Source organism: Bombina bombina, chromosome 9 (assembly GCF_027579735.1).
Source record: "Bombina bombina isolate aBomBom1 chromosome 9, aBomBom1.pri, whole genome shotgun sequence".
Lineage (NCBI taxonomy): Eukaryota > Metazoa > Chordata > Amphibia > Anura > Bombinatoridae > Bombina > Bombina bombina.
The window spans coordinates 244735962-244749412 of NC_069507.1; the positions used below are offsets into that span (position 1 = coordinate 244735962).

A 13451-nucleotide genomic window follows, 5' to 3' on the forward strand; every position below is an offset into this window, starting at 1 on the left:
ACTGTATGTGTATATATATATATATATAATCTTTTGTTCATACCATTAATTTAATTTTAAAATGCAAATTATTATATATATTACGCAAGTAGCGTAAGTAGTCACCCGTGCACATTGGATTAAGATTATTTATTTATTATCAGGTATTTGTAGAGCGCCAACAGATTCCACAGATTACTGAGTTCAGAGCACGGGAGCGTGCAGTTAGAGTTTTACATGGGGGCGCATGGTGAGGCTATGATTGGCTAGAACAGATGCCATTCAAAGCAGGAGCTTTGAAAATGTAAGAGAGAGGCTGAATTGAAAAGGATAACGTAGCAGGACTAAAATTGAAGTTATTCGGTGTACTGATGCTTTTATTAATAAAAAAGCATATCGATATGCTAGTTAGGATAAGAGCTTTCAAAATATGTGGAGCAGTTGGGCTGAATTTACCATCACTTTAAATGAATGATTCATATTTGCTTAGTGAAGATTATAAAAAGAAATTAAAAGGTTATGAGAGAGAGAGAGAGAGACAGGCCTTGGACCGACTAAACTGGACTGGTGCTTTTTTTAAGGAAAATGTGAAATAGCAACTCCTGGTTACATTGTTCTTGCTTTGACCTTTTCACATCTTTTCTGATGCCACAACACAGTAGCTGTAGGAGGATATGAATGTCCTTCTTTATTTGTTGTCTTCTTTGTTTATATTTCATCTATTTTACTCCTTATCTCTGGATGTGACTTTTCAATCAAATCTTTTTTTTCCACCACATTTTGGAGAGTTTAACTCAAGGCCTGGTTTTCCTCAAAGTGAGGAACAATCCCATCTTCTTGATGTACAACACTAACAGCCTCAATTTTTTCAGAACTTCCTTCAGCCAACTTTGACAAATAACTCTGAAAGATAAACAAAAAGAAACTTAAACTTAAATAAATATCTTTTGTATTTTAACACAACTAATACTACAACAATGAAGATATTTTAAAGAGACATTAAGCCAAACTTACACTTTCATGGTTCAGATACAGCATGTAAGTTTAAGAGATTCTTCCAATTCACTTCTTTCATTAAAATGATTTACTCTTAGTATCCTTTGTTAGAAAAAGATACCTATAAGGCTGTGGAGCAGCCATGCACAGCTGGTGGATACATACATATGCCTCTTGTCATTTGCTCACTAGATGTGTTTAGCTATGTCCCACTACCTGATTTCGCTATGTGTTTAACCCATATGCGTAGGTTAAATACAAAGGGGTTGATCACAATCCTTTTGAAAAAACATATCTAATGATTTTCAAGAGAAATCAACTTCAACATTTAAGGAAGATTATACCCATATGCTAAATCACTTGAAGTGAAGCAGCATAACTTTTAAAAGCTGGACAAGAAAATATCATCAACGGCTGCTTTGTAACTTTGATGAATGAAAGTGCCCCTGTTTTTAATAGCATTTTTTTTAAAAACGGGCTTTCATTCATCAAAGTTTACCTTCACTTTAAGTCCTTTACAATTTTATGTGGCTACTGAGGAAATTGTGAGGAAAACTATCTTCCTTTTTTACATAGAGATGTTCAGGTGATATTTTCTAGTCTGCTTTTTACAGCTATGCTGCATCACTTTCAAGTGCTTCAACATTTGGGTGTCAAGTCCATTTAAAAGCTTATATGGACTTTATGTAGATAAAGGGCCAGATTAGGAGTGGAGTGCAAATTAACCACTTCGATTTAAGAATTAATTGCGTTAGAAGTAAGCTTTTTCTGCTTGTCGAGTTGTTCTTGTTTAGAATATCGCGTGCACATTCACGTATTCCCCCATAGAAATCAAAAGAGAGAAAAAGTGGGGAAATTAACGCCCCACTCTCGCGCAAACCGATCGCATACTCTCATTTGTGCTAACCCCAACATGAAATATGAATATTTCACATTCCAATGTTCAAATACAGAATATGTTCTATTTATTCATAAATACTTATTTCTACATATACAGTATATGATGGTATTTTGGTGCAATGTATGTAAATAAATATATATATATATATATAATATATATATATATATATATATATATAGGTATAGGACACTGGAATGTGAAATATTTATAGTAAATACAAATTATAACACTTTATTAAATATGAATAGCTTTTACATGTTTTCATCTACTTGAATGTAAAGGCTCCAAGTGCACTTATATATATGTCTATATATGTGTACATATGTATTTATGTGTCTTTAAATACAGTAGTATATACATATGTACATAGATATAAACATCTTTAGCAATGTGTATGTGTGTATATATATATATTTCTTCTGTTAAGTGTGATCAGTCACGGGTCATCATTACTTGTGGGATATTAACTGCTCCCCTACAGGGAAGTGCAAGAGGATTCACCCAGCAGAGTTGCTATATAGCTCCTCCCCTCTACGTCACCTCCAGTCATTCTCTTGCACCCAACGACTAGATAGGATGTGTGAGAGGGACTATGGTGATATATTTAGTTTTTATATCTTCAATCAAAAGTTTGTTATTTTATAATAGCACCGAGTGTGTTATTCCTTCTCTGGTAGAATTTGAAGAAGAATCTACCTGAGTTTTTCTATGATTTTAGCCGGAGTAGTTAAGATCATATTGCTGTTTCTCGGCCATCTGAGGAGAGGTAAACTTCAGATCAGGGACAGCAGGCAGATAATCTGCAAAGAGGTATGTAGCAGTTTATTATTTTCTGACATGGAATTGATGAGAAAATCCTGCCATACCGTTATAATGTAAACTCAGCCTTGAATGCAGTAGATGTAGCTGATATCAGGCTGTCATGTATGTATATTTTTACACTTCAGTTTTCTGGGAAATGGTACTCTCTGGCTTTTAAACTGTATACATAGACTTAACCTATTTTGCAGGGACTTGCAATAGGTTTTAAATGACAATTAATTATTGAGGTAAAACGTTTTTTTGCTGGCATGTAAAAACGTTTTTTTCTCTGAGGTACTGGGTGAAAAAATGTTTTGGGCACTTTTTTTTTCCACTTGGCAATAGTTTTGATTTAAATTAGAGCAGTTCACTGATCCCTCTCACTGTTATGTGTGTGGGGGAGGGGCCATTTTGGTGCTTTCACTATGCATCAGAAAAACTCAGTCAGAGGTATCATTTTCTTCCTGCATGATCCGGGTCATCTCTACAGAGTTCTGGGATCTCAAGAGTCTTTTTTGAGGGAAGTAATCATTCACAGCAGAGCTTGTGCTGATTGTATTGACTGTGATATAAAAAACGTTTATTTGTGTATTTTTTTCTGCTGCTGGGTTAGTTATCATTTGCTGAGGGAACAATCCTTTGCTAAAACTGTATATTCTGACAAAGATTGATGCTATAACTTAATTATTTATCTGTTATAATATTTTCTGTGCTTCTTAAAGGCACAGTTCGTTTTCATATTATTTGTAAATTACTTTGAAAAGTATTTCCAAGTTGCTGTTATTTGCTAGTGTGTTAACATGTCTGATTCAGAGGAATATCTCTGTGCTATATGTGTTAATGCCAAAGTGGAGCCCAATAGAAATTTATGTACTAAATGTATTGATGCTACTTTAAAAAATAGTCAATCTTAACAAATTGAACATATTTCACCAAACAACGAGGGGAGAGTTATGCCGACTAACTCGCCTCACGTGTCAGTACCTGCATCTCCCGCTCAGGAGGTGCGTGATATTGTAGCGCCGAGTGCATCTGGGCGGCCATTACAAATCACATTACAAGATATGGCTACTGTTATGACTGAAAGTTTTGGCTAAACTACCAGAACTAAGAGGTAAACGTGATCACTCTGGGATGAGAACAGAGTGCGCTGATAATGCAAGGGCCATGTCTGATACTGCGTCACAGTTTGCAGAACGTGAAGACGGAGAGCTCATTCTGTGGGTGACGGTTCTGATCCAAATAAACTGGACTCAGACATTTCAAATTTTAAATTTAAGCTTGAGAACCTCCGTGTGTTACTAGGGGAGGTATTAGCGGCTCTGAATGATTGTAACACAGTTGCAATCCCAGAAAAAATGTGTAGGTTGGATAAATATTTTGCGGGGTACCGACGAGTACTGACGTTTTTCCTATACCTAAGAGACTTACTGACATTGTTACTAAGGAGTGGGATAGACCCGGTGTGCCTTTCTCACCCCCTCCTATATTCAGAAAAATGTTTCCAATAGACGCCGCCACACGGGACTTATGGCAAATGGTCCCTAAGGTGGAGGGAGCAGTTTCTACTTTAGCTAAGCGTACCACTATCCAGTGGAGGATAGCTGTGCTTTTTCAGATCCAATGGATAAAAAATTAGAGGGTTACCTTAAGAAATGTTTTGTTCAACAAGGGTTTATATTGCAACCTCTTGCATGTATTGCGCTGTCACGGCTGCAGCAGCATTTTGGTTTGAGTCTCTGGAAGAGACACTTCAATCATCCACACTAGATGACATCACACACAAACTTAAATTCCTTAAGTTAGCTAATTCATTTATTTCAGATGCCGTAGTACATTTAACTAAACTTGCGGCTAAAAATTCAGGATTCGCCATTCAGGCACGCAGAGCTCTATGGCTAAAATCCTGGTCAGCTGATGTTACGTCTAAATCTAAATTGCTTAATATTCCTTTCAAAGGGCAGACCTTATTCGGGCCCGGCTTGAAAGAGATTATTGATGACATTACAGGAGGTAAAGGTCATGCCCTGCCTCAGGACAGGCCAAAGCCAAGGCTAGACAGTCCAATTTTCGTTCCTTTCGTAATTTCAAAGCAGGAGCAGCATCAACTTCCTCTGCACCAAAACAGGAAGGAGCTGTTGCTCGCTACAGACAAGGCTGGAAACCTAACCAGTCCTGGACAGGGGCAAACAGGCCAGAAAACCTGCTGCTGCCCCTAAGACAGCATGAATTGGGGGCCCCCGATCCGGGACCGGATCTAGTGGGGGGGCAGACTTTCCCTCTTCGCCCAGGCTTGGGCAAGAGATGTTCAGGATCCCTGGGCGTTAGAGATCATATCCAGGGATACCTTCTGGACTTCAAATCCTCTCCCCAAGAGGGAGATTTCATCTGTCAAGGTTGTCAACAAACCTAACAAGAAGGAAGCGTTTCTACGCTGCGTACAAGATCTTTTATTAATGGGAGTGATCCATCCAGTTCCGCGGTTGGAACAAGGACAAGGGTTTTACTCAAATCTGTTTGTAGTTCCCAAAAAGAGGGAACCTTCAGGCCAATCTTGGATTTAAAGATCCTAAACAAATTCCTAAGAGTTCCATCGTTCAAGATGGAAACTATTCGAACAATTTTGCCCATGATCCAAGAGGGTCAGTACTTGACCACAGTGGATTTAAAGGATGCTTACCTTCACATACCGATTCACAGAAGTCATTACCGGTATCTAAGGTTTGCCTTTTTAGACAGGCATTACCAGTTTGTAGCTCTTCCATTCGGACTGGCTACGGCTCCAAGAATCTTCACAAAGGTTCTGGGCACTCTTCTGGCGGTACTAAGACCGCGAGGAATTTCAGTAGCTCCGTACTTAGACGACATACTGATACAAGCTTCAAGCTTTCAAACTGCCAAATCTCATACAGAGATAGTACTGGCATTTCTAAGGTCGCATGGATGGAAAGTGAACGAAGAGAAAAGTTCTCTCTTTCCACTCACAAGAGTTCCCTTCCTGGGGACTCTGATAGATTCTGTAGAAATGAAGATTTACCTGACAGAGGACAGGTTAACAAAACTTCAAAATGCATGCCGTGTCCTTCATTCATTCAAGAGACCAGAAATTCTCTTCTATGGTGGCTTTATCGGCCACATCTGTCCAGGGGAATGCCATTCAGCAGGCCAGACTGGTCAATTGTAACAACAGACGCCAGCCTACTAGGTTGGGGCGCTGTCTGGAATTCTCCTGAAGGCTCAGGGACTATGGAATCAGGAGGAGAGTCTTCTTCCAATAAACATTCTGGAATTGAGAGCAGTCCTCAATGCTCTTCTGGCTTGGCCCCAGTTAGCAACTCGGGGGTTCATCAGGTTCCAGTCGGACAACATCACGACTGTAGCTTATATCAACATCAGGGAGGGGACAAGAAGCTCCCTAGCAATGATGGAAGTATCGAAGATAATTCGCTGGGCAGAGTCTCACTCTTGCCACCTGTCTGCAATCCACATCCCGGGAGTGGAGAACTGGGGAGGCGGATTTCTTAAGTCGTCAGACTTTTCATCCGGGGGAGTGGGAACTATCATCCAGAGGTCTTTGCCCAAATACTTCCACGTTGGGGCAAACCAGAGATAGATCTCATGGCGTCTCGACAGAACGCCCAAGCTTCCGCGCTACGGGTCCAGATCCAGGATCCGGGAGCGGTCCTGATAGATGCTTGACAGCACCATGGACCTTCAGGATGGCTTATGTGTTTCCACCTTTCCCGATGCTTCCTCGATTGATTGCCAGAATCAATCAGGAGAAAGCATCAGTGATTCTAATAGCGCCTGCATGGCCACGCAGGACTTGGTATACAGATCTGGTGGACATGTCATTCTGTCCACCTTGGTCGTTACCTCTGAAACAGGACCTTCTGATTCAGGGTCCTTTCAAACATCAAAATCTAACTTCTCTGAAGCTGACTGCTTGGAAATTGAACCGCTTGATCTTATCAAAGCGTGGTTTTTCTGAGTCAGTTATTGATACCTTAATACAGGCTAGGAAGCCTGTCACCAGAAAGATTTACCATAAAATATGGCGTAAATACCTATATTGGTGCGAATCCAAAGGTTACTCTTGGAGTAAGGTTAGGATTCCTAGGATATTGTCTTTTCTACAAGAAGGTTTAGAAAAGGGGTTATCCGCTAGTTCCTTAAAGGGACAGATCTCAGCTCTGTCCATTCTGTTACACAAGCGTCTGTCAGAAGTTCCAGACGTTCAGGCTTTTTGTCAGGCTTTGGCCAGGATTAAACCTGTGTTTAAAGCTGTGGCTCCACCATGGAGTTTAAACCTTGTTCTTAACGTTTTACAGGGTGTTCCGTTTGAACCCCTTCATTCCATTGATATAAAGTTGTTATCTTGGAAAGTTCTATTTTTAATGGCTATTTCCTCGGCTCGAAGAGTCTCTGAGTTATCAGCCTTACATTGTGATTCTCCTTATTTGATTTTTCACTCGGGATAAGGTAGTTCTGCGTACTAAGCCTGGGTTCTTACCTAAGGAATATCAATCAGGAGATTGTTGTTCCATCCTTGTGCCCAAATCCTTCTTCGAGGAAAGAACGTCTTTTGCACAATCTGGATGTAGTTCGTGCCCTTAAATTTTATTTACAGGCAACTAAAGATTTCGACAACGTCTTCCCTGTTTGTCGTTTTACTCTGGTCAGAGGAGAGGTCAAAAAGCTTCTGCTACTCTCTCTCTTTTTGGCTTCGTAGCATAATTCGTTTAGCTTATGAGACTGCTGGACAGCAGCCTCCTGAAAGAATTACAGCTCATTCCACTAGAGCTGTGGCTTCCACTTGGGCCTTTAAGAATGAGGCCTCTGTTGAACAGATTTGCAAGGCTGCAACTTGGTCTTCGCTTCATACTTTTTCCAAATTTTACAAATTTGACACTTTTGCTTCCTCGGAGGCTATTTTTGGGAGAAAGGTTCTTCAGGGCAGTGGTTCCTTCTGTATAAAGAGCCTGCCTATCCCTCCCGTCATCCGTTGTACTTTTGCTTTGGTATTGGTATCCCACAAGTAATGATGACCCGTGGACTGATCACACTTAACAGAAGAAAACATAATTTATGCTTACCTGATAAATTCCTTTCTTCTGTAGTGTGATCAGTCCACGGCCCGCCCTGTTTTTTAAGGCAGGTAAATATTTTTTAAATTATACTCCAGTCACCACTACACCCTTGGCTTCTCCTTTCTCGTTGGTCCTTGGTCGAATGACTGGAGGTGACGTAGAGGGGAGGAGCTATATAGCAACTCTGCTGGGTGAATCCTCTTGCACTTCCTGTAGGGGAGCAGTTAATATCCCACAAGTAATGATGACCTGTGGGACTGATCACACTACAGAAGAAAGGAATTATCAGGTAAGCATAAATTATGTTTTTTCAGATCTTCAGAGAGTTCTTTGCCATGAGGTGCCATGTTTAACTTCCAGTGACCAGTATGAGAGAGTGTGAGAGCGATAACAACAAATTTTTACACACCTGCTAGCCATTCACACCTGAGACCTTGTAACACTAATGAGTCAAATGACACCGGGGAGGGAAAATGGCTAATTTGGCCCAATTTGGACATTTCCACTTAGGGGTGCACTCACTTTTGTTGCCAATGGTTTTGACATTAATGGCTGTGTGTTGAGTTATTTTGAGGGGACAGCAAATTTACACTGGTATGCAGGCTGTACACTACTTTACATTGTAGCAAAGTGTCATTTATTCAGTGTTGTCACGTGAATAGATAAAATAAAATAATTACACAAATGTGAGGGGTGTACTCACTTTTGTGAGATACTGTATGTATATATATATATATATATATATATATATATATATATATGTTAAAGCCCTTTGCCTGCCTTTTTTTCTAACACCTGAGACCTCATATTTTTGAGCCCTTATAATTTTTTTTGTGAAATATTTTTTTAGACAGTGTTATTATGAGAGTGTAACTATATTTTGTAATGTATTTTGTGAAACTTTTATGTTTTGCAAAACAGTTAACCAGATCTTTGAAGTAGTGGTAATCATTCTAGCGTACTTTGTGATTATTTTCAACTTGTAATACAAGTGGTAAGCCCAATGAGTGCAAACCTCCATGATAACCCCTTATCGCTTGGGTCCAAACATTTGTGCTCCACTCGTAATCTGGCCCAAGTTGTTTTTCTCAAAGATTTTTATCCCAATCCCCATTGTTTTATTATTATTATTATCGGTTATTTGTAGAGCACCAACAGATTCCGCAGTGCTATAAACAAAGGGGGAGTACAACAAAACAATTATAGGGATCAAATGGGTAAAGGGCCCTGCCAAAAGTTGCACTGTTGTAGTCAGCTCTTAAGAAGGTGATCTACAAACAGCTGGACTCTTAGGCTTACATGCTAAGGGGGTTCAGGGGATAGCAATGGAGGAGAGGAACTGGTATTAGGAAAGGTTAGTGTAGGTTGTATGCATCTCTGAACAGTAGAGTCTTTAGGGAGCACTTGAAGCTTTTAAAACTAGAAGAGAGTCTTGTGGAGCGAGGCAGAGAGTTCCACAAGATGGGAGCCAGTCTGGAAAAGTCCTGTAAATGGGAGTGTGATGAGGTGACAAGAGAGGAGGAGAGTAGGAGGTCATGAGCAGAGCGAAGGGGACGGGAGGGAGAGTATCTGGAGACAAGGTCTGAGATATAGGGGGGAGCAGTGCAGTTGAGGGCTTTGTATGTCAGAATGAGAATTTTGTGTTTGATCCTAGAGGCAAGAGGAAGCCAGTGAAGGGATTGGCAAAGAGGTGCAGCAGATGAAGAGCGACGTGTAAGGAAGATGAGTCTGGCAGAGGCATTCATTATGGATTGTAAAGGAGCTAGGCGGCAGGTGTTGAGGACAGAGTTGCAGTAATCAAGACGGGAAAGAATGAGAGTGGATTAAAATCTTAGTTGTGTCTTGTGTAAGGAAGTATCTAATTTTAGAGATGTTTTTAAGGTGGAAGCGGCAGGCTTTAGCCAAAGACTGAATGTGAGGAGTGAAAGAAAGATCTGAGTCAAATCTGACCCCGAGACATCGGGCGTGCGGGGTAGGGGTAATGATGGAGTTGTCGACAGTTATAGAGAGATTGGGGGTGGAGAGTTTTGAGGAAGGGGGGAAAATAAGGAGCTCAGTTTTGGAGAGATTTAGCTTGAGGTAGTGAGAGGACATCCAGTTAGAGATGTGAGAAAGACAGTTAGTGACACGGGTTAGCAAGGAAGGAGATAGGTCTGGTGCAGAGAAGTAGATTTGGGTGTGGTCGGCATACAAATGATATTGTAAACCGTGGGACTTTATTAGGGAACCTAGTGATGACTAGGTAAGCAATAGTGCAATAATAAAATGCTCTGACATAAAAGAAAAAATGGGAGGAATTTCTGGAAAATAATCAAGGAGATGAATGTAATATCCAGACAAAATGGGAAACAGGGAAAGCTGTTATTAAAGGGCATATTGCCTCTGTAGCTAATTACAATAAAACCAGGCAATCGCAATATAGACAACTAAGAAAACAATTAGGAGCAGCTTATACTTTACACCTGGGTAACAGGTCTCACAACAATTTTAAAAATTATATGATAAATAAAAAGGAAATTAATATTTACTTGACCCAGCAAGCTACTGGAGATATAAAAAAGCACAAGGTAAATTCTACATGCAGAGTAATAAAGCAGGGAAATATTTAGCCAATGTAGTTAAAAATTGTAAATCTAAGAAACAAATCCTGCAAATAGAAATGGAGAAGGGTATACAGACAAAATCAATAGATATTGTTGAAGAATTTTGTAAATTCTATGAAACATTATATACTTCAGAAAAATATAGTAATATCGAAAAAGAATATAAAGAGTTTTTTTATTCAATCTCACTTCTGGAAATTACACAAATCAGCAGGATGAACTAAATGCAGAAATTATGTTAGAGGAATCAACAAAACCTTAAGTGAATTAAAATAGGAAAATCGCCTGGACCATACGGTCTTCCGATAGAATGGTATAAAATACTTAAAACCCAGGTTTCTAAAATGCTGGTAGAATTGTTTAACTTATATTTGTCAGGAGTAATCCAGCCCTCTCAAGAATTTTAAGCAGCCTGTATAATTGTTATACCAAAAGCGGAGAAAGATCTATTTAAAGTGGCATCATATAGACCGATCTTGCTGCTTATCCAAGATTATAAATTACTAGCAAAAATATTAGCTAATAGATTAAAAAAAATTCTACCACCACTGATACATGATGATCAGTAAGGATTTGTTCAAGCAAGATCCCCAGGAAAGAATATGAGGAAAGTGTTATATATAGCAAATCATTTCTGGGCACTTAACAAAGAACAGTCGATAAAACAACCTAAGAAGAATGCAGCGCTTTTAGCACTAGATGGCGAAAACCGGTTTCGACCGGGTAGAATGGCCATTTTTATTCTCTTGTTTAAAAAAAATTAATATTCAGGGATTTTTTTCCTTCCCTTATTAAAAATATTTACAATAAACTAAAGGCTGCATTATCTGTTAATGGGGAAATATCCCAGAGGTTTTCTTTAGAAAGAGGGACAAGGCAAGGGTGACCTTTATCACCTCTCTTGTTTAACCTAGTATTAGAGCCCTTAGCTGTCAAAATTCGCAAAATTCCTTTAGGTTTTAAGATGAATGGGTGTAGCTTTAATCTAGCATTATATGCAGATGATATGCTCCTTTTTTTTTTTTTACAAGACCCAGAATTACATCTAAAGGACATATTACAAGTAATTAAAGGGACACTGAACCCAAATTTTTTCTTTCATGACTCAGATACAGCATGAAATTTTAAGCAACTTTCTAATTTGCTCCTATTATCAAATTTTCTTCATTCTCTTGGTATCTTTATTTGAAATGCAAGAATGTAAGTTTAGATGCCGGCCCATTTTTGGTGAACAACCTGGGTTGTCCTTGCAGATTGGTGGATAAATTAATCCACCAATAAAAAAATGCTATCCAGAGTTCTGAACCCAAAAAAAGCTTAGATGCCTTCTTTTTCAAATAAAGATAGCAAAAGAACGAAGAAACAAATAATAGGAGTAAATTAGAAAGTTGCTTAAAATTGCATGCTCTATCTGAATCATGAAAGAAAAAAATTGGGTTCAGTGTCCCTTTAAGACATTTGGTCGACTCTCAGGTTTCAAAATAAATTAGAAAAAATCAGAGATTTTGTGGCTAAGTAAAATTAAGGAAATAGAAATCGAAAAAACTACCTTTACTGAAGTGAAAAAGCATTTAACATATTTGGGTATCTGTATTTCAAGTAAAAATTAATGGTATAGACTAAACTTTAATCAAATCTATGAAGACATTAAACGTGATTTTCAAAGATGGAAAGGGCTACCTATTTCATTATCAGGGAGAGCTCATCTAATAAAAATAATGACCTTTCCAAAACTAATTTATCCTATGAACATGATTCCGATTATGATCCCCAAATACAATATCAATAAATTGAATAAGATGTTTAACCTTTTTTTGTGGGAAAGTAAAAAAACTTGCATTAGTCTAAAAAATTACAGGTGAAAAAGGAAAATGGGGGCTTGGGTATCCCAGATATTTATTTTTATAACCTAGCAGCATTAACGAAGATAGCTTTAGATTGGCTCTTAGGTACTGAGCATGTCTATATTCAGGTTATAGACGAGTCTATTTTAGAGGATATATCACTTGCCTCACTGTTACATCAAAAATGGAAGGACATACCGTCAGCAATCAGAAAAAATATTACGTACGAAAGTATTATTAGAGCCTGGCAGGAAGTGCATAAAATTTTGGGAACACAGTATTATGCTTCACTTTTTATACCTATAAAAGGAAATCTATGGTTTCTACCAGGAAGGTCCATAGAATTTGTCAAAAAAGGACACAAGATAAATATAAAAACAATAGGTGAGCTGTTAGACATAATTCACAGAAAAATAATCTCCTTTCAAGAACTTCAAAACAAGGTATCAATACCAGATTCTTACTATTTTTCCTATACTCAAATTACCCATTATATTAACACTTTACTGTGAAAATACCCCGTTATGGGAAACTCACTGTTTGGATAAATCAATTGCAATGTTTAAAAAGGGGAATTTTACGTACTAATTTATTTATGAAGCTCTGTTAGAGTCTAACAAAGGTAAGATTATGTCAAAACTGTCAGAGGCCTGGAATAGGGAGATGGAAAAACAGGTTGCTGTAGAGGATTTGCACAAAAGTTTAAAAATCATTCATCAAGTGACTAGCGATGCATACTTTGGGGAATCACAAACTAAAATAGTGCATACATTTTATGTGACACCAAAAACAGTTAGCAAATGGTTCAACTGTAGGAATGAATGTATTCAAAGTAAACTTACTAACCAAAGTCTAAAGCATTACTTTTCGGATTGCCCAAAGATTAAACAATTATGGGCTAAAATAAGCTACTGGATATCTAAAGTATTGAAAACGAAGCTGCAACTAAACTTTAAAAAAGTTATAACTTTGACTGACTCAACAATAGAAAGAAATTTGTGGCTTTGGTGGTAATGGTAACAATGATAACAAGAAAATGTATTTTAGGTTCTTGGCTTGTATCTAATGTACCCAATGTTATAAAAATTATAGAAAACTTAAGAAAACAAATAGCCATCAAGGTTTATGATGTTATGTATGAAAAAGAACAAAGAGCAGAAAACGTTATTTGGAAGTGGAATGACTTCGTTAAAATCATAGAGATTCCAGTGCAGTAACAAATTATGGCACCATTGTT

The 13451-nt window shown here is 38.2% G+C and overlaps 1 protein-coding gene across 5 annotated transcripts in view; it reads right to left on the bottom strand.

Moving 5' to 3' along the window:
• Window positions 1-494: 494 nt before the first annotated feature.
• The window catches only part of RBM20 (RNA binding motif protein 20), a 415808-nt gene continuing 402851 nt past the window's right edge, over window positions 495-13451 (bottom strand). For all 5 annotated transcript variants that reach the window (XM_053692751.1, XM_053692749.1, XM_053692750.1 and 2 more), the window contains exon 14: window positions 495-882. In XM_053692751.1, the coding sequence (XP_053548726.1) occupies window positions 769-882 (114 nt within the window). In that variant the 3' untranslated portion in view covers window positions 495-768. The remainder of the gene's footprint in view (window positions 883-13451) is intronic.